General features: G+C 40.5%; 1 protein-coding gene across 7 annotated transcripts in view; it reads left to right on the forward strand.

Annotated features, from left to right (window-relative positions):
• Positions 1 to 22,376, forward strand: part of LOC127411550 (tetratricopeptide repeat protein 7B-like) — an 89,710-nt gene that overhangs the window by 58,931 nt on the left and 8,403 nt on the right. For 4 of the 7 annotated variants that reach the window (XM_051647221.1, XM_051647220.1, XM_051647222.1 and 1 more), the window contains 7 exons: positions 2,408 to 2,465; positions 2,724 to 2,796; positions 3,109 to 3,269; positions 8,471 to 8,587; positions 11,179 to 11,276; positions 19,732 to 19,872; positions 21,297 to 21,499. In XM_051647221.1, coding sequence (XP_051503181.1) covers positions 2,408 to 2,465; positions 2,724 to 2,796; positions 3,109 to 3,269; positions 8,471 to 8,587; positions 11,179 to 11,276; positions 19,732 to 19,872; positions 21,297 to 21,499 — 851 coding nt within the window. Of the gene's footprint in view, positions 1 to 2,407; positions 2,466 to 2,723; positions 2,797 to 3,108; positions 3,270 to 8,470; positions 8,588 to 11,178; positions 11,277 to 12,197; positions 12,619 to 12,780; positions 13,941 to 16,075; positions 16,127 to 19,731; positions 19,873 to 21,296; positions 21,500 to 22,376 lie in introns of those variants that run through there. The other 3 variants (XM_051647226.1, XR_007892301.1, XM_051647223.1) reach the window with 3 other exon arrangements.

Consider the following 22,376-nt stretch of genomic DNA (forward strand, 5'->3'; position numbering starts at 1 on the left):
AACACAGGAGAATTTGCTCCAGGCTCAAGAATGTCAAAGCCGGCTGTATAATAGGGGTACTCGGCTACAGGAATTTGCACCTGGAGATAAAGTCCTTGTATTACTCCCCACATCGAGCTCTAAATTACTCGCCAAGCGGTTAAGGGCCCTTTTAGGTCACACGGCGAGTCAGGGAAATCGATTATGAGGTTCAACGAACGGATAGAGGTGGAGCATGTCAGATTTACTACCTCAATCTCCTAAAACCATGGAGAGAGGCGGTCCCCGTGACTTTGGCAATGGTGGTTCTGGAGAGGGAGGAGCTCGGACTGGAGGTGAACTTAAAAGCCACCAATTGAGTCACCCCGGTCACTTATGGAGACCACCTCTCACCGTCACAAGTCACGGAGGTTGCCAGGTTGCAAAGAGAATTCTCCATTCTCGCCTCTTCCCGGTCGTACGAATCTCATAGAGCACCATATCGAAACGATCCCAGGGGTAGTGGTACGCAGTCGTCCCTACCGATAACCTGAGCACAAAAAGAAGTGGTTTGTGAAGAATTAAAGGCCATGCTATATATGGGGGTAATAGAAGAATCCCACAGTGACTGGGCCATCGCGGTGGTGCTGGTGGTCTGGTTCTGTGTGAATTATAGAAAAGTCAATGCAGTGTCTAAATTTGATGCGTACCCAATGAACTGCTCAATCGGTTAGGCGTGGCTCGCTTTTATTCAACACTGGATATAACAAAGGGATATTGGCAGATCCCCTTAACTCGTCCCATGAAAAGACAGCATTTTCTACACCATTCGGATTACACCAATTCATGATGCTTCCGTTCGGTTTGTTCGGGGCCCCGGCTACATTTCAGTGGCTCATGAACCAAATCCTCAGACCGTACGCTGCATATGTAGCATCTGAGGGCTGTCCTGAGGTCATTGAGAAGTGCACAATTGGGAGGATGGAAGTACGGTATCTGGGCTTTCACTTGGGTCATGGGCAGGTGCTGCCCCAAATTGAGAAAACTGCAGCGATTGCAGCCTGCAGCCAAGAACTAAGATCAAAAAGGAGGTGAGACAGTTCCTGGGGCTGGCTGGTTATTATTGTAGGTTTGTGCCTATTATTTGGCCATCACCAGCCCTCTGACTGATCACACTAAAAAGGGGGCACCAGATCTGGTCCAGTGGACAGAGCCGTGTCAGCAGGCGTTCACGCTGGTGAAAGCTGCACTTTGCGGTGGGCTGTTATTGCATTCCCCTGACTTCCCTCTCCTTTTTTTTATTGCAGACGGATGTGTCGGACAGGGGGTGGGGGGCAGTATTATCCCAGGTAGTGGAAGGGGAAGAGCGCCTCGTGCTGTACATCAGTCGGAAGCTTTTGGTGCTAGAGATGAAGTACAGCACGATTGAGAAGGAGTGCCTAGCCATCAAATGGGTGGTCTTCACCCTCCTATACTACCTGCTTGGAAGGGCCCTCACCCTCCTCTTTGGACCACGCCCTGCTCCAATGGCTCCATCGCATGAAGGATGCCAACGCATGGATCACCTGTTGGTATCTAGCTCTCCAGCCTTTTAAGTTCGAGGTGGTCCACAGGCCGGGGGCACAGATGGCTGTGGCGGATTTCCTCTCAAGAAATTGGGGGGGGGGGGAGTAAGTCACAGGCCGGGTGGCTCCCCGGCCTGAGTCGGGCGATGGGGGTATGTGGTGATGTGGGTGGGGCCGAGCGACGTCTGTGGAGAGCGAGGCCAGGAGAAGGAGAACGGTAAGGATTGACACCTGTGGGAAATTATCTCTGAACAGCTGTTCTGTGTTTCAGTGGGAGTTGGAGGGGTATAAAAAGGTTGGCCAGGCTGCCGGAGGGAAGAGAGAGAGACGCATGACGCTCATTCATTTTATGTTGTGCTGAAAATCAGTTTGTTTGGTTGATGCTGAAAAGTGTAAAAATAAAACTAGCGCTGGATTGTTCACCCGGCTCCCGCTTCCTGCTTCAGAGAGAACTCATGAAAGTCAGAGACTTTGTCACAATAGTTGACTATGTATCTTTCTTATGCTGGTGTAATATTAAATGTATAAACCCAAAGAGAAACATTTCAATTCAATGCAATTTAAATTATATAATAAATAAATATATTTATATTTATTATGAAAAGCACAATATGAATACATTTGTAAAAGTATACAATTAAACAATAAATACACTCAGCAATCAAAAGTTGTGCCGTGCCACACTCTGTTGCGTTGGGTCCTGCAGATCCCACGGGAGTACAGGCCTCTACTCTAAACCTTTTCTATAACACTATATTCCCTCTCTTTAATCCCTTTAATAATACTCTGTACCTTTCTTCTATAGGTTTAAGCTATCTGAAACTTTACAGGTTACACTTTCTCTTTTCCTTACATCTTCTCACTTTGTCTCTTTGTCTGAACAGCATCTCTTCGAGGAATGCAGGAAGAGTATCAGAAAAAAGCCCTGAGTGCTTTCCAGAGGTGAGTTTCAGACTCTGTCTAAAGTCTCTCTCTCTCTCTCCCTATCTCTATCTATTCTTGGTACCTTTATATCATAGCTAAATTAAGGCCTGTTGTCCACTGACCTTCTGAGAATTTACTCAGGTTGTTTTTATGTTCTGTTAAATGAAAGGCAGATTATACGTGGCGATGGGAATGGTTGTGCTGTATGTAAGAGAGTTTAGTGTTCAGTGGACTACAGACTGAAAACACACTAATGAAACGCACTCTATGTCTCAGGTCACAGAGTCTGTCCCCCACTGACCATCTGGCTGTTTTCTACCTGGCATTGCAGCTGGCTGTATCTCGACAGGTAGGAGAATTTACATCTATTCTGATCTTGGTGGCACCTTATAGCAATCAGTGGAAAGATGCTTATGACTAAATTCATTTGATTAAGGCCAAATCTCACTTTGTGGACAGAGTTGGCTTTGTCTTTAGCATTTAACTGTGCCTTATGCTTTACCAAACTTTGGGCTTCTGCTTGGTTTCTCCCTATCTGTCTCTTTTCCTGTTTGTCGATCTATTATTCTCTCCCCTCCTTCTTTTTCTCTCTCTTTGAGTGATTGTTAAACCCCGTTTTTAACACTCATCTGATAAAAACCTCTCTACTATGTTTGTGTAGATTCCAGAGGCTCTGGGTTACGTACGACAAGCGTTACAACTGCAGGGGGATGATGTTCATTCTCTGCACCTGCTGGCCTTGCTGCTGTCTGCTCAGAAACACTTCCACGATGCTCTCAACATCATGGAGATGGCCCTTAGCGAATACCCAGAGAACTTCATGTGAGTCCAGCACACAAACCCCTTGTCTCATGCTCAATCTAACCCCTTGAGCTTTCATTTGGCTGTTGTTTGGTTCTGCACCTGGACTGAGTTAATAGAGGTGCACAAATACGGTCAGAGTCAAGAGGGTTGTCAGCAACCAATCAGATAAATTGGAGGAGACTATTCATGAATCAGAGAACCAATCAGAAATGGTAGATTTTACACACACATAGAAGGTGTGGTATTCTCGTAAACAACATTTTTAAACACTCTCTCACATACACACAATGGCAGGCAGTGTTTAGACATTTAGAGGCATGCCACAGTGCTCAGTCTAATGAGAATGTTTGTGTTTGCTGTAGCAGCTGAGATAGATTGGTAGATTATCGGCTGCTGACATCTTCAATTAGCACAGCGAGAAGAAGTGTGTGTGTGTGTGTGTGTGTGTGTGTGGGTGTGTGTGTGTGTTGGATGTTTGGGCACTCCCCACACAAATTCCCTTCTCATTTGATTTGTGTCCCCTCCATCTCTGTGTTTGTGTGTGTATGTTTTTTCGCTCTCGGGCTGTGTGCATTAGCCACTTACATAATAGAAAAAAAGAAAACAGCTTTTCCTTCTTCCCCCTATACTCTGCCCCTCTTTTTTCACCCTGTTTTGTGCTGGGGGATTTTGGTTTTGTGTACGTCTGTGTTTGTCCAGTTCTGTACATTTCTGTGTGTGTGTGTGTGTGTGTGTGTGTGTGTGTGTGTGTGTGTGTGTGCGTGTGTCTGTGTGTGCATGTGTCTTTGTGCATTTTGCTTCATTGCCTTGAAAGGAAATGCACCAGAACATCCAGCCCTCCTTATTCAACACTCACACACAGAGTACTGGATTAATTCAGTGGTTGTGTGGGCGTCCTAGCAGTGTAGCGTACAAATAGAGCTGAGATGAAAGCGCAACTGATGATAATGTTGCCGTCAGTGTTCTGAATCAACTGAAATCAGATCAGTGTGGCCTTCAGAGCCTGTAGTGTGTGCTAAAAGCTCAGACTGATCTCAGTCCTGGCGTTAGAAGCTGCAGTAGTGAGCTGTGGAAGAGCAACCTCTGTATATGTTGGCTTGACATGCACACACACACACACTGGTTGGATCTCCTCACACGCTGCCCTATCTGATTATAGAAATGCCCATCTGCTTTTTCCACAGTGGCGCTGGTGGTGGTCCATTCACTCTGCACGCACTCAAGCCTGCGAGCAGGTCATCTGCCTGCAGAAATGAGAGTGTGAAACACAGGGTATTTTTGTCATTGTTGTTGTTTTACAAGAACTGCACCAGACACTAGGACATTATGTGTGCAGTCTCTTTTGAGGAGAGTTAAAACACCACACAAAAATACAAAACATGCACCACAATACACAACACAATAAACACAACCCGCAGTGTAATACAAATAAGCAACACATACACAGAAAATCAAAAATATAAAATGTGTGTACAAAATATAACACATACACTGATCAGCCACAACATATAACACTGATTATTATACATTACAATTGCACCTGTCAAAGGGTGGGATATATTTGGCAGCAAGTGAATAGTCACTTCTTGAATTTCATGTGTTGGAAGCAGGAAAAAGCTATGCAGGGCTGCGTAGCTGCAGACCGGTCAGAGTGCCCATGCTGACCCCGGTCCACTGCAGAAAGGGCCTACAATGGGCACGTGAGCATCAGAACTAGACCATGGAGCAATGGAAGAAGGTGGCCTGGTCTGATAAATCACGTTTTCTTTTAGATCATATGGATGGCTGGGTGCGTGTTCATCGTTTACCTGGGGAAGAGATGGCAGCAGGATGCACTATGGGAAGAAGGCAGGCTGGCGGAGGCAGTGTGATGCTCTCGGCAATGTTCTGCTGGGTCCTGGCTTTCATGTGGATGTTACTTTGACACGTACCACCTACCTAAATATTGTTGCAGACCACGAACACCCCTTCATGGCAACGGTATTCCCTGATGGCAGTGGCCTCTTTCAGCAGGATAATGCATCCTGCCACTCTGCAAAAATTGTTCAGGAATGGTTTGAGGAATATGACAAAGAGTTCAAGGTGTTGTCTTGGCCTCCAAATTCCCCAGATCTCAATCTGATTGAGCAACTATGGGATGTGCTGGACCAACAAGTCCGATCAATGGAGGCCCCACCTCACAACTTACAGGACTTAAAGGATCTGCTGCTAACGTCTTGGTGCCAGATACCACAGGACACCTTCAGAGGTCTTGTGGAGTCCATGCCTCGACGGATCAGAGCTGTCTGGTGACAAGAGGGGGACCTACACGATATTAGGCAGGTGGTTTAATGTTGTGGCTGATCGGTGTATACAACACATACACAATATTAAACAACACACCACAATTATACAACGCAATATATTACAAATATGCAACACATACACACAATATACAACACATCAGACAATTTAACACAAAAACACAACATTTACACAATATAGAATACAATACACCTCAAATAAATAATACAACACAAGATACTACAAATTTGCAATACATACAATATACAACACAACAGAAAATAAAACAAATACTTAGCAGATACACAATATATAAAACAATACACCACCAATACACAAATGCAGCACCGCAGACAATATAACACAAAAATACAACACATCATAGAACACAATAGCAATACACAAACACTGTATACAACACATTACATATAGAAACAGTATACAAGACAACACAACACACATTATACTTAAGAAATACAATATACAGCACATAAATATACACTATAATACATAAAAAAGAGCAGTTTAAAAGCTGTAAAACTGTTATTGTTTATAAAAGGAGTAATGCTGTCTGTACATATCCTCAAATCTGAACTCAGTGTTCATATTCTCACTTTGTATCTCTAATTGTTAATTTTATTATATCATATATTAAAGGCATAGTTCATTTACTCACCCTCATGCCATCCCAGATGTGTATGACTTTCTTTCTTCTGCAGAACACAAATTAAGATTTTTAGAAGAATATCTCCGCTCCGTTAGTCCTCACAATGCAAGTGAATGGTGACCAGAACTCAAAAGGTCCAAAAAGGACATAAAGGCAGCATAAAAGTAATCCAGATGACTCCAGTGGTTAAATCCATGTCTTCAGATGCGATATCAATATTTAAGTCCTTTTTAACTATAAATCTCCACCTTTGACTCGCCCTGACTAGTAGATGGCTGAATGTGAATGTAAATGTAGATTAACTGGAAAAGGGATTGTTAAATATTGTTCTGTTTCTCACACACATCTATCATATTGCTTCTGAAGATATGGATTTAACCACTGGAGTCTTATGGATTACTTCAATGTTTCTTTTATGTGATATTTGGCGCTACAAAGGTATGATCACCAATCACTTGCATTGTATGAACCTACAGGGCTGAGATACAGTGCATCCGGAAAGTATTCACAGCGCTTCACATTTTCCACATTTTGTTATGTTACAGCCTTATTCCAAAATGGATTAAATTCATTATTTTCCTCAAAATTCTTCAAACAATACCCCATAATGACACTGTGAAAGAAGTTTGTTTGAAATCTTTGCAAATTTATTAAAAATAAAAAACAAAAAAAAAATCACATGTACATAAGTATTCACAGCCTTTGCCATGACACTCAAAATTGAGCTCAGGTGCATCCTGTTTCCACTGATCATCCTTGAGATGTTTCTAGCAACTTGATTGGAGTCCACCTTTGGTAAATTCAGTTGATTGGACAAGATTTGGAAAGGCACACACCTGTCTATATAAGGTCCCACAGTTAACAGTGCATGTCAGAGCACAAACCAAGCCATGAAGTCCAAGGAATTGACTGTAGACCTCCGAGACAGGATTGTGTTGGCCAGACGGAAGCCACTCCTCAGTAAAAGGCACATGACAGCCCGCCTGGAGTTTGCCAAAAGGCACCTGAAGGACACTCAGACCATGAGAAACAAAATTCTCTGGTCTGATGAAACAAAGATTGAACACTTTGGCCTGAATGGCAAGCGTCATGTCTGGAGGAAACCAGGCACCGCTCATCACCTGGCCAATACCATCCCTACAGTGAAGCATGGTGGTGGCAGCATCATGCTGTGGGGATGTTTTTCAGCGGCAGGAACTGGGAGACTAGTCAGGATCAAGGGAAAGATGAATGCAGCAATGTACAGAGACATCCTTGATGAAAACCTGCTCCAGAGTGCTCTGGACCTCAGACTGGTGCGAAGGTTCATCTTCCAACAGGACAACGACCCTTAGCACACAGCCAAGATAACAAAGGATTGGCTACGGGACGACTCTGTGAATGTCCTTGAGTTGCCCAGCCAGAGCCCAGATTTGAACCCGATTGAACATCTCTGGAGAGATCTGAAAATGGCTGTGCACCGACGCTCCCCATCCAACCTGATGGAGCTTGAGAGGTCCTGCAAAGAAGAATGGGAGAAACTGCCCAAAAATAGGTGTGCCAAGCTTGTAGCATTGACTTGAGGCTGTAATTGGTGCCAAAGGCGCTTCACCAAAGTATTGTACAAAGGCTGTGAATACTTATGTACATGTGATTTTTTATATATATATATATATATATATATATATATATATATATATATATATATATATATATATATATATATATAAATTTGCAAAGATTTCAAACAAACTTCTTTCACATTGTCATTATGGGGTATTGTTTGTAGAATTTTGAGGAAAATAGTGAATTTAATCCATTTTGGAATAAGGCTGTAACATAACAAAATGTGGAAAAAGTGAAGCGCTGTGAATACTTTCTGGATGCACTGTATTCTTCTAGAAAACTGTGTTCTGCAGAAGAAAGTAAGTCATACACATATGGGATGGCATAAGGGTGAGGAAATGATGAGAGAATTTTCATTTTTGGGTGAACTATCCCTTTAAAAGAAAAATCTAGTGATCAGCATTGTTTGTTTATTTGAAACTATTCTATTTATTTGCAGAATAATCTTGACACTGGTTACAGTTTTCCATAAAAATTCCAGAGAGTGATTCACCTTAATCTGTGTTCAGTAAACTCAACTCTTCTCTCTTCACTTCTCTCTGTTCCTTAAACACTTTTTTTAATATTCAGACAGGAAGGAGAGACGATGATGTGAAAGACAGCAATGAAGTTTGTAGTCTGAGTCAAGCTTTTTTCAATTTATTTTTTTATCTTGTCTCTGCAGTCTTTTGTTCACAAAAGTGAAGTTGGAGACGTTGTGTCGAGGCCCCGAAGAGGCGTTACTCACCTGCAAACGCATGCTGCAGATCTGGAAGTCCTGTTACAATCTCACCAATCCCAGGTACACACACTCTCCAGCTGTTGTCACATGAATGCTAGAAGCTCAAGAGTTGGCACTCACTATCAAACATAAGACACCACAGCATGTCTCTCAGCCTATGAGGAGCTCACCATACCTTCTTTAAAAATAAATCAAAGCACAGCTCGTACCAGTGCAGCATACCATGATTCAGTCCTTCTCTCTCTCTCTCTCTCTCTCTCTCTCTCATTCTTTCATTTTCATTTTTAAAGTACTTTATTAGCATGATTGTGTTTACATACAATATTGCCAAAGCATGAATACACAAAACAGATAATGACAAGACAAAAATAATAATAAAACAGTAACAAATAACAATAAAAATAGAATTTAGCCTGTATTTGGTGAGGATCCATCTCTGTTTTGGATCTCTTACAGTGTAGAGATATTCTGCAAGATTGTACTTTCTGTTTAGGGCCCGATAACATTTCAATTTGCTTTGGTTTTTACTTAAATTGTTCCAATGGTACAAATATGAATTTTTGCTTTCTTTTATGATTTGGTTTTGTTCAGCCATGCTGGTCTGAAACTGGTGTTTGTTAGTTGTTGGTGGGTTTGTGAGTTTCAAAGCCAGCTGACAAAGTGGACTGGTTTTAGGCTTCAACTCTTGGGTTTTAAGGGCTTCATGTTGCAGTGTGTTAGGGTGTCCAGAATTTGAGGGATCATTTTTAAATATGTACAATTAGGGGGTATCTGCCTAGTTTGGCCCGACATGCATTAGTAGGTGTTCTTCTCTGAACTCTTAGAATGTTTCTACAGAATTCTGCATGCAGGGATTCTATGGGGTGTTTGTCCCATCTAGAGTAATCAGCCAGACAGAGTGGACCCCAAACCTCACATCCATACAGAGCAATAGGCATAATAATACTGTCAAAGATTTTACACCAAATTGTTTGGGTGAATTTACCCTTAATAGCATAGAATGCTCTTCTAGCTTTCTCTTTTAGTGTATTCGCTGCCAGACTAAAACCCCCTGAAGCCCTGATTTTTAGACCGAGGCAGTCGTAGTGTAGGTAGGGTGTGTTCTATTGCAGTGTTCTATTGAGTGAATGTGTATCTGGTTTCCTGTAATCTGGCTTTTTTCATGAAGATCATAATTCTAGTTGTTTTTTTTATTATTTATTTATTTTATTTATTTTTTATTGACTGTAAGGGTCCAGTTCTGACAGTTGTTCTCCAGCAGGTCCAGGTGCTGCTGTAGCCCTTGTGCAGTAGCTGACAGCAGCACCAGATCATCTGCATAGAGCAGAAATTTAACTTCAGGATTATTTAGAGTAAGACTGTTCCATTAGCACTGCTAACTCATTAATGTAAAGGTTGAACAGAGTTGGACTCAAACTGCTGCCCTGTCTCACTCCACCACACTCTTGAGTGAAGAATTCTGTTCTTTTATCGCCAACTTTAGCTCCGCACCTGTTGTCTGAATTCATAGATTTGATTGTGTCGTACATTTTACCCCCAATGCCAAATTGTAGAATTTTATAATATAGACCATTGTACCAAATGAAATCAAATGCTTTTTTTAAATCAACAAAACAAGCATAAATTTTGCCTTTGCTTTTTTGATGAACGTGCTGGTTGACTATTGTGTGTAGCGTGCATGTGAATGTGATTTGGTGGTGCGGTGGTTTGGTAGGAATCCAGTCTGACTCTTACTCAAGACAGTGACTCTCTCTCTCTCTCTCTCTCTCTCTCATGCTAATGGCTGAAATAGCAGCCCCCTGCTGTCAGAACACTCCAGCTCTTCCTGTCAAACTTTCCTAAACTCAGTACCTGATGACAGCCTACCAGAGACCAATTAGCGCCCGGACACTGTTACCAAACCTCAATACTTCCTCATTTTCAGAGTCCCCCTCCGAAGTCCAAACACTGGGTAGTGCCGATATGCCAGGACCCCTTAAGTTTTTCTTTCCTAAACCCTTCCACTGCCTCATATTCAGAGTCACCCTCAGACCCTGAGCAGTTTTCACTCTGTCTGAGGTTGCTGAGGCCCCTTCTACATCTACTTTTCAGTCGCCATAGAAGTACAGTTATCAGCAGACTGCTTGGTAGCTGTTGTGGGAAGTGGACTGACATTGTGCTTTTAAGAGACTATTAAGTTCAGCCTTTCTGTTATTTGGGTTTTATGGAAACATAGAGTGGCAGAGAAATTCACTTTCATTGCATATTTTTTCCATACAATGAAAATGAATGATGATTGAGAAAGTCATTCTGTCTAACATCAGAATGACATTTCGTAACATGCTAAAAATAACTCGGAACTCCTTAGCAGCTGCATAGCTACACTTCAGCCAACACCCTAACATTTTGGCATTATTGGTATTTTTAGAATAGTAATTTATATTACAGAAGCATTGTCAGTGTGCGTGTGCTGCAGTAGTGTGTCATAAGATTTTGAGATCTGTCTAGCTGTGTGAGATGTGAAATTTCTGAGGATTTCATTAGTGTGTGCATGTGTGTATTGATGTACAATTATCACGTCGCCTGTCTGAGTGCTTGACACATATTAATGTCTTAATTGTCTCTTCTTTTCCTGTGTGTGTGTGTGTGTGTGTGTGTGTGTGTGTGTGTAGTGATTCTGGGAGGGGGAGCAGTCTGTTAGACAGAGCTGTCGCCGACCGTCGCCAGCTGAACGCAATGACACTACCTGACTTCAGTGATCCAGAAACAGGTGAACACAGACACATGCATACTACCATCACATACTCTATATGTCTGCAGTTATTGTGGAAACATATTTTTTGCCCCACTTCAGTATGACATCAGACATCAGCTTTATTGTGATTTTATCAGTATTTCTTCCATATGTATCTCTCTCTCACTCACATATTATCTCTCACACACACTTAACTAGAATTACAATGAATGACCTTTACAGTTAATGTGTTTTGTCATGCAGTCTGTGTTTATGAATTTCTATAGCTGTAATATTTATAGGGGTCATATCATGAAAAATCAAGTTTTCCTTGATCTCCTGAAAAAAAGGAGTTTGATGAGTACTACGAAATCATACTGTAACTTTCAGAACTTAAAACTTCCTCCGCAGTCCAAAAAGACCATCAGTGCTAAGCTGCATCCAGTCACGTTAAGGTAGTTAAGGGGAAATAGAATAAAAACAATTATTCCTAAACACAAACAAATAAAAGAAAAAAGTATGATACGATCCCTTGAAATCCTAAACAAGCAGTGGATCTTCATCATACACAATGCGAAAAGCTGCTTGAGTCATTTCCGTTTACTACTAAATTTATGAGTGGATTTTTCCAAGTATCTGGAGCATTGAGTAAGGTAATTAGATAAGAGGGGCTGAAATGCATCCAGGTGATGATTTGCTGTGTTTGCACAGCAGTGATGGTGGAGAATTTCTGTGCTGTGTATGCAGACAGTAAACATGTCGTTCTGCCTCTGTAATTCATCAGTTTTCTTTACAGCCATCCTGTCCTGTTCCAGCTATTCAGTTCTGGTTATTTACTCCTTTTATTGTTCCATTCATTTCTGTCATTTCTTCTGTGTTCACTGGACCAGATTATTTCTCTGTTTTCTGTTTCCCCCAAAAGTCACTCCGTTTTCGCCTTCTCCTTTTCGTTCCTAGCCTCTCACACCTCTTCCTCCCTCTCGGGGTCAGAACCTGTCTCCCCTCTCTTTCCTGTTCCATCCTTCTATTCACCACCTCCACCCAAGACTGAATCCATCCAGAGGCGCAGCAGCCATGCTTTCTGTGACCACGTTTCCCGTCGGCGCTTCTCCTCTGCCAGTAATGCACTGTGCACCTTGTGTGTTTTTTCAGCCAATAGAATGGCATGACTCACCAGCCAATCCTCTGCCACTAACTGCACTGCTTTACCCGAATCCTGCGCCCACCAGACCAATTTGTGTGGGATTTGATTGTGTGTTTTGTGACTTGTTTGCTGCTGCAGTTTGAATTTGTGTTGAGGCATTGCATGAACTTTGCGGGCCTCTTTTTGAAGACTTTTCAAGCACTGACAACTACTGTATGTAATGTGCAATGTTGGGTAAGTTATTCAAAGATAGTAATTCACTACAAGTTACTAATTAATTTTCTAAAATTGTAAACAAATTACTTTACTGATTACTTCAACGAAAGTAATCAAATTACTAATTACTTTTTAAATGTACTTTCTAAAACACTTTTCATTGTGTGGTTTGTTTTTCAGAGTTTCAGAGTTTTCATCTCTATATTCTATATTTATAGAGTCTATATTTCCTGCTTGTCCATTGTCACGCCCCTCAGCTGTCACAGAAATGCCAATAGATGTACATATGAACATAATTATTTTTAAACATAATTTTAAATGTATTACACTTAACATTATTTTAGAAATGTTTGTAACCCAAGTAATGTTCTTAAAAGTGATTACCATAATTGAAAGTCAGAAACTGTAAACTGGTTACAAGAACTTTAAATATAATGCGTACTGAAATTTCATTTAATCTACTTTGACAAAAATAAATTAGATTACTGTACAACATATCACCCAACACTGGTAATGTGGTCATGTTAGTCACCCCAGTAAACGATTTCTACACTAATTTTCAGATGTTTTCAGGACTGAACAAACTAAGGCACCCTAGGCGAATGAGCCTGCTTTTATACCACGATGTTCAAACTAAAGCAGCCTGAGTGAACGAGCCTGCGGTTATACCACGACGTCTTAAAATTAGTTTGTTGAGGAAAATAAATAAATAATGTCATGTCCAAACCAACCATTATTAACGCTCTTTGACTTGCCAAGTTCTCCAAGGTCAAAAATTTAAGGGATGTGTGTGCAAACAGGAGAAATGTCACCAAAAGAACTCTTTAACAGAACAAAAACCTCAGTGCATTTCAGCAAGCTTCATGTTGATTGGCTGCCAAAATAAGCTGATGCAATACGTGACAAGAAAGCATTAAGAAATCCCAGGGGCAGTCGTTTAATTGTTCACCCCTCTTTCATTTCAAAGAGGAGTGGCACATGTTTAAGCGCAAAGTACACTTCGGTTAGATATGCATCCTACACCTTTGTGTACAGGATGTGTGATGCAAATTTTATCATCAGCAGAGTGCTCGAGCACAGAATGTGTGCGGCCCAATTTTTGTAACCACGTATGTGCTCTGTACACGAAGAATGCGCATGCACCTGGAATTATTTGCACTAATTAGTTGGTCCACAAGGTGACAACACTTGCAATTGAGCCAATGCTTTCACAAAGAAGTGCAAGTAGAAGATGTTTTCGGTGATAAACAACAGGAGACAAAGGTGGAAACAATAATAGAGGATGTGCATATCAAGAATGCGTGTGTGAGGAAGCAATGGCCAATAAACATGTAGAGACAGTGCTCAGTGTCACTCACACAAACACTAAACACCTATATGTGAAATTAAAATAATAAACATTAATTAAACTACATCAAATAAAACATGTACATAACTGATATTAAAAATAAGAAGAAACATAACTATTCCCATAAAATATAATGAAAGGAATTCTGGGAATGCCCGGTTATTGTTTTTTACCATAATTTTAACAATAATTTACCGTAAAAAGTACATGTACTCTCTTGTTAAACATAACATTAATTTTTGCTGTTAATTATACAGAAAATCATAATTTTTACATTAAAAAATATATATTTTTACAAAATTTTACCGTAAAACTACATGTATTGTCTTTTTACTAATAAATATTTACTACCCGTTAACCAATTAATGTTTTTTTTACTGTAGCATTTTTACAGTCTTTTACAGTTAAAATTATGAACATTTTTTACAGTGTAGCTGCAAACTTGCCACAAATTTGCAGCAAATTTGCCACTAATTATTTTAAGCTCTTCACCGCTAGTGGTGAACCTGCAGCAAACCTTTGGCAACAATGCGCAAATCTAATTTGCATATGAAAATTATTAGTGCCGAATCTGCAGCAAATTTGCCATGAACTCTCAATTTTTGTAAGGGCAGAGTATCAAGATCTGAAGAGGGTGCAGATGTAGCCCTGCAGTCTACATGTTAAGATCAGCTGTAAGAGGGCATTCAGTGAGTACAGGGCTGTTAGACTCTAAATGCCTCTGGCTAGATAATGTAATGGTGGTGTTGAGATGGTGTGGGTTCAGGGATCCAGTGGCCCATGAGAGTGACACTAAGCTCTTAATCTCCACTGAGAGGCTCCCGGGGAAACGAAAGACAGAGAAGGAGTGACACTTGCTTTCAGCTAGCCGTTTAAGACCCCAGATCATATGAGCCACGACACTGTTATCAAAAGAGAGAGAGAGAGAGAGAGAGAGAGAGAGAACATCAGGAGATTTCTTGTGGTTTTTCTGAAACTCACTCATACTGCAATTTTTTGTCACCTTTCACCTCATCTCAGGCTCTTTCGCCCTCTGTCTTTCTATTTTTCTCTCTCTACATTTTACACTTAGTCACTTCATGCATCCTGATCGATCGTATTGCAATCCAATTGGGTATACACATTCCATTTACACTTGGCCACATAATATGTAATAAACTATTCCACATTATATGCAAATATAACCAATTTCACTTCTGTGATGATTCAAATTGGTGTAAAAAAAAAAAAATGTTTTTCCTAACTTGATGTGCTACATAAAAGCTAAGAACAGGACGTGGCTAAAATTGTTAAAATGGCTGATTGTAATTTAAAAGGCAACAGCTGTAACAGCATGTGCTACATTTTCTTTGTTGTCCCTCTAAATGCTTCCAAAGGGCATTTACACATGGTTTATTCATGAGCAAATAGCTGTCCAAACAGTAAAAATATGTAAAGTGACAAAGTGTAAAAACTTGCCAACTCTATCTTCCTATACGCTCTTCATCTGATTCAACATTCTCTACTGTAGCTCTACTCACTGTGCTGTGTGTGCATTCAAACTATTGTATTTACACACACACAATGTCACACACCTGTGCACCTAACAGTCTATGTCTGCAGAGCGTGGGAATCACAGATACTGGGTTTACAAGGCCATTTCCTGCTCAATACTCAGGACCGAAATCCTATATCTTTGATTTGTGGTATAAAGAAAGACTAAATCAATGTAATTTTTCAAACTGGAAAATCCATCTTCTACTTGCTCGATTTTGGAACATTAGTTGGTTTTTAACTCCTAAGCTGGTCTAAACTGGCCCAATCTGGTCATTGGCTGGTCCAAACTGGTCACTGGCTGGTTCAAGCTGGTCATTGGCTGATTCTAGCTGGTCATTGGCTGGACCTTAGCTGATCCAAGGTGGTCATTAGCTTGGACCAGTTAATGAACAGTGTGTGCACCAGCTAATGACCATTTTAGACCAGCTGCCATGTTCCAAAGCACAGCTACCAGTTTAAGCTGGATGTTCCATCAGGGTTTCCATTTTATCTCTCTGTTTTAGTAAATTTTCAGTTGTTGTTATTTTTGTTCTAAAGTTTGGTGAGTAATTGCCCCCTTTTTGTTTTAATGTTGTTCTTTTGGTTTCCAAGGCAACATTCCAGATGATTTCTTTCATGGTTTTGACTCCTTTATTGGGGTTTGTAAGTAGCTTTTGCTGTTACTGCTCTAACTCTATACACACATACACACACCTGCTTCATTGCCGTGCTGGCTTTCTCCCCTTGGCAGAGTGCACCCACCACCTGTCTGTTACACACTTTCACATTGTGTGTTTAGTGGACGCGTTGCCTCTCATCTTTGTTTTGCCCTCTTATTGTTTGTCCTCTCCTAGCGTTTTGTGTCCCCAGGCCTCTTTGTGCTGGAGAGGACGTAAATGCACTCATTTGGCCTCAGTAATTAAAGAGACAGTATTGTTCCTCCAGGCCTTTCAAATAGGGTTTAACACACACAGCTGCATAAAGCCATACACTTAAATAGACACACAAATATTTACACAAGCCACTTTCAGCTCTGTTTGAATTCCAACTTTTAATGATTAATGTACTTATTACTATTAATCATTAGTGGTGCTGGCTAATGCATGCATCACTCTTACTATAACTCATAGTTAAGGAAATTATCGAGTATTTATTTATTTATTTTTTGCATGGTTGCACATCAAATCACTTTTCTTTTTATATGAAGCAATGACTCTATGGTTAAAAATTAATACTAATCTAAGTAGATTTGTTGCCTCAAGAGAGCAGTAACCTTTGTCTAAAATGCACTCAAATTTTTTAACCATTAATCCAAAATTAGATATAAGCCCTTTTAATTCCATCAGACAGTCTGCCGTTTAATCTGTTTAATATCATTGTTTAATTTTGTATCCAAAGAGTTTGAGACGTGAGTGAAATCAACCAAAAGGGTTCTGAGGAGGGATTTTTACTGATCCTGTAATTACTTGAAAAGTTATTGTTTAAATATTAATTATTTGTCATTAGGGACACTTGATATAAAGTAGGTGCGAGATATCTGATGGAATAGCACCCAGGTCTCTGGAATGTAGACCACAAGCTCTTTCCCTTAGTGTCTCATGTTTAGCAGCTGTTTCTAAACTCCTCTGAGTCTGGGCTTTGTTAACAGAGTGATGAAACATTTCAAAGCACGGGAACGCTGTAAAAGTGTCATGATGTCACTGAGAGTTGCTCATTAAGAGCTAAGTGGGATGGACAGAAGATCCAAAATGAATCTTAGCCTATGAAAATCTAGGCTCGAAAGCAGCCTCAGCTAAAGCAAACATCACTATTACAATTGTTCATATTTCGTATTAGGGATTGGTAAAAACCTTTAACTAGTGTTGCAACGATTATGGTACAGACTTTTAATGATACCTTAAATTGTGCGACTTGTTGAGGAGAGGTGTGCTATGACTTTTCTAAGCGATCAGACTAAGCGTTACGGACATGTCAGACAATAAAGTGAAAAAGTCTCATAAATCAGAGAATCTTGGAGTCAGTATATCATTGCTTTGATCCATTAAGCAACCGCCAAGCAACAACCCAGAACACCTTAACAACCACCCACAACATCCTAACTTTGTGGCAGTGATTTTGCATGGACACCACTAAAATGTAAATATCAAATACACTCAGTGACCACTTTATTACGTACACCTGTACACCTACTTATTCATGCAATTATCTAATCAGCCAATCGTGTGGCAGCAGTACAGTGCATAAAATCATGCAGATAATGGTCTGGAGCTTTAGTTAATGTTCACATCAACAATCAGAATGGGGAAAATGTGATACCAGTGAATTCGACTGTGGCATGATTTTTGGTGCTAGATGGGCTGGTTTGAGTATTTATGTAACTGCTGATCTCCTGGGATTTTCACATACAACATTCTCTAGAGTTTACTCAGAATGGTGCCAAAAACAAAAAAACATACTGTGAGCAGCAGTTCTGTGGACAGAAATGCCTTGTTGGTGAGAGAGTTCAACAGAGAATGGCCAGACTGGTTTGAGCTGACAGAAAGACTACGGTAACTCAAATAACCACTCTGTGTACAATTGTAGTGAGCAGAATAGAATAGAATAATCTCAGAATGCACAACATTTCAAACCTTGAGGCGAATGGGCTACAACAGCAGAAGACGACGTTGGGTTCCACTTCTGTCAGCCAAGAACAGAAAGCGGAGGCTGCAGAAGGCACAGGCTCACCACAACTGGACAGTTAAACACTTGAAAAACATAGCCTGGTTTTATGAATTTTGATTTCTGCTGAGGTACACAGATAGTAGGCCCACTTTAGCCTTGGCTTTTCTTGCTGTTGTTGACTGACAGAAGTGGAATAAGACATGGTCTTCTGCTGTTTTAGCCCATCCGCCTCAAGGTTCGTTGTGTTGTGCATTCTAAGATGCTATTCTGCTCACTACAGTTGTACAGAGAGGTTATCTGAGTTACCGTAGCCTTTCTGTCAGCTCGAACCAATCTGGCCATTTTCTGTTGACCTCTCTCATCAACAAGGTGTTTCCGTCTGCAGAAGTGCCGCTCATTGGATATTTTTTGTTTTTGGCACCATTCTGAGTAAATTCTAGAGAATGTTGTATGTGAAAATCTCAGGAGATCAGCAATTACAGAAATACTCAAACCAGCCCATCTGGCACCAAAAATTATGCCACGGTCCAAATCACTGAGATCACATTTTTTCCTCATTTTAATGGTTGATGTGACCATTAACTGAAGCTCCTGACCCATATCTGCTTAATTTTATGTATTGCACTGCTGCCACACGATTGTATGATTAGATAATCACATGAATAAATAAGTGCACAGGTGTTTCTAATAAAGTGGCCAAATCTGAGTGTAAATCTGAACTTGTAATTGCTTGTTTGTATAAAAATGTATTTTTTTATTTTTTTAAAGTACAGTTGAAGTCAGAAGTTTATATACACTTAAACTAATTTTTTAACCACTCCACAGATTTAATATTAGCAAACTATAGTTTTGGCAAGTCATTTAGAACATCTACTTTGTGCATGACACAAGTAATTTTTCCAACAATTGTTTACAGACAGATTGTTTCACTTTTAATAGACTATATCACAATTCCAGTGTGTCAGAAGTTTACATACACTAAGTTAACTGTGCCTTTAAGCAGCTTGGAAAATTCAAGAAAATGATGTCCAAGCTTTAGACAATTAGCTAATTAGCTTCTGATAGGAGGTGTACTAAATTGGAGGTGTACCTGTGGATGTATTTTAAGGCCTACCTTCAAACTCAGTGCCTCTTTGCTTGACATCATGGGAGAATCAAAAGAAATCAGCCAAGACCTCAGAAACAAAACTTGTGGACCTCCACAAGTCTGGTTCATCCTTGGGAGCAATTTCCAAATGCCTGAAGGTACCACATTCATCTGTACAAACAATAGTACACAAGTATAAACACCATAGGACCACGCAGCCATCATACCGCTTAGGAAGGAGACATATTCTCTCTCCTAGAGATGAACGTAGTTTGGTGTGAAAAGTGCAAATCAATCCCAGAACAACAGCAAAGGACCTTGTGAAGATGCTGGAGGATATCTGGCAATAATGTGAATTAGAAAAGCAAAGTGATACTAGAGCAGCATTTTCGGTCAGAGAGGCCTGATAAACATGACCCCTAATCTGTGGAGTGTTGTGGATATATGGAGTCTAACCTTAAATAGAGTGAAGCTCCTTTGGATGTGTCATTGCTCACAGTATGTGTTTGAACTGTAGGTTCTGTCCATGCCACCTCCATTGCAGCCTCACGGGTGGAGCAGGCGCTGTCCGAGGTGGCCTCCTCCCTGCAGAGCAGCGCTCCAAAACAGGGACCCCTCCATCCTTGGATGACCCTCGCCCAGATTTGGCTCCATGCAGGTATATGACATACCTTCCACCCTAATTTGATTCACATGCACAAAAGCCACATCCACATTGCTACAACTCACTAAAAAAGTAGGTGTAACAGGGGGTTAAAATGGGCAAGGAGGAGGTGGGAACCGGCTGAACAGTCAAAGTAATATTTAATTTAAACCTAAACAAAAAGACACGCACACACGGCAGCTGCATGTGGCTCTCTCTCCCTTGAACTGCCGCAACTGGCTGCTTTTATCCCTCTCCTCGTCTGATTAGCCCGATTGGGGGCCCGGCCCCACCCTCCTCCTCGTCACAGTAGGGTTTATTTTTCTGGGGATTTCTTTTTTTTATTATTATTATTATGGATGGCACAGTGTTGCTGTATGAGTAAACCATGTTTAAATATACACAGCATATTCCTTACTATATGCTTAGATAACCAGTGTTGTTATTAATAGCTGTAATTGTCTGGGAAAATACTTTAGCAAAACAACATCCAGCAGAGTCAAATTACACTGGATGCTTTTTCCGCTTTGTCTGCAATCAGCATCTCCGTATAGACAACCCAAACTTGACTTTGTTTTGGAAGTGCAATGAAATAAGTATAGGATCTGCATGTACAGTATATGTTTGGAAAAATTAAATTTCCAGTTTGGGCTGTAAATCTGTCAACAGGTAGAGATTCTGCTGTACCATTTATTCCACAGTATATCTGCAACGTGATTTAAAAATGAATTTATTTTTAACCCCTACCCAAAAAAAACAAACATCAAATAAGATTAAGTTGTTTTTATTTTTTTAAACATTTAAGTCACTCTACTAAAAAAAGACATGATATATAAAACATTTAGGGGTTGAATTTCCAGCAAAAACAACTGTATCGTAATATATATCATTGCCGTGATTTAACATTACACAAACTGTGAATTAAGCTTTTGGTCATAACGCCCACTGCTGATTACCATATTTCGCTGTGTGGATACTTTAATTTGTTGTCTCAGGATAATGCAGTCAATTCGGTTAAGACTAATTATTCTTTAATAAGCTTTCCTTTCACCAAGCTCTGTGAAACTCTGGCAGAACTTGGCAGGGTTAAATAGGTGCCAAGAGTGAAGCTCATTTAGTAGTCATTTTCCCTTGTTGTTTTATAGAGTTTTTTGGCTGAAACCTGAAGAGGGAAGATACACCTCCATTATTTGTCTTCTGTCATTCCCCCTCTATTATCACCTGCTCATTGCTGTTTATGAGCTGAATTTGAGAGAAACAGTTAGAGCTTAAAGGTGTGATGTTGTAATGTATTTGAAAGCCTGTTTGAGAATCTCATTTCCTGTTTGACTACAGATCATATAAATGACTCAATGATCAGTCACCCCCAACAATGAGGCTTTCTCTTATTTCCTCTTTATCAGTCCTCCTCGTTTTTATCTCTTATCTTCTCTCGACAGCGGAGGTGTATATTGGAATGGGGAAGGCGGCAGAGGCGACAGCGTGTACGCAGGAAGCAGCCAACCTGTTCCCCATGTCCCATAATGTGTTGTTTATGAAGGGTCAGGTGGCAGAGCTGCGGGGAAACGTGGACGAGGCCAAGCGCTGGTACGAGGAGGCGCTGTCCATCAGTCCCACCCACGTCAAGACCATGCAGAGACTGGTGAGCATGTAAACACACACAGTTTCAAAATTTTGTCTCCAATTTGGCAAAGGTTATTATCCAAACTTACTGACAGTGCCTACAAGGTATACATTTTATCAGTACTCGTTCTCCTGGGTGTTCCCAAGTGATTTCATGGGGCCTTTCAGGTAAATAGTCCAAGAATAGAATAAATAAATTCCTTGTTCCGTACACACACACATCTGCCCACATCAAGACCACCATCATCCCTCTGGTCACAACACATTCACTCCTTGCAACCAGTGTGTGTGTGTGTGTGTGTGTGTGTGTGTGTGTGTGCGTGTGTGTGTGTGTGACATCGAGATGGCGGAAAGATAGGAGACCTCCATCCATTATTAGTAGATTGCAGACAATGAGTCCAGGATGTATAAGCATGTTATAGAGTCTCTGTGTGTGTTTGAGCGTGATCAAGTTCTGCTGTCTCAAGCTTTGTGTGTGTCTCTCTTAATAGTAAGCAAAAATGTCATGACTTATAAAGGAACTCCCATTTAGTTAGACAGCAGCAGGAAGTATTACCCCTGTCTCTGTCAAACCTCTCTTTCTCTAAAAGCAGGAGAGTGGACTTTGTCTGAACCCTTTGAGCAAGACCAAATGCTGCTCACAGATCACGATATCAAAAATAATCACAATCATAATTATATTTACTAACATTTACAAGCTTCTGCAAAAACATTTTTTGTTATTTTTACCAGTAAGCCATGTTTTTGTTTTCGAGAGTCAACAAAGCTTTATTGGCATAATTATGAACAGTGTAAAAGTGTATAAATCACTTCTTGAACTGAAATTGACAAAACAGAAAATGAAGAAATATTTTGTATTTCTTTGATGTAAATAAAGAAATAGGAAATAAAAGGGA

This window comes from Myxocyprinus asiaticus, chromosome 20, assembly GCF_019703515.2.
Source record: "Myxocyprinus asiaticus isolate MX2 ecotype Aquarium Trade chromosome 20, UBuf_Myxa_2, whole genome shotgun sequence".
In the NCBI taxonomy this organism is placed as follows: domain Eukaryota; kingdom Metazoa; phylum Chordata; class Actinopteri; order Cypriniformes; family Catostomidae; genus Myxocyprinus; species Myxocyprinus asiaticus.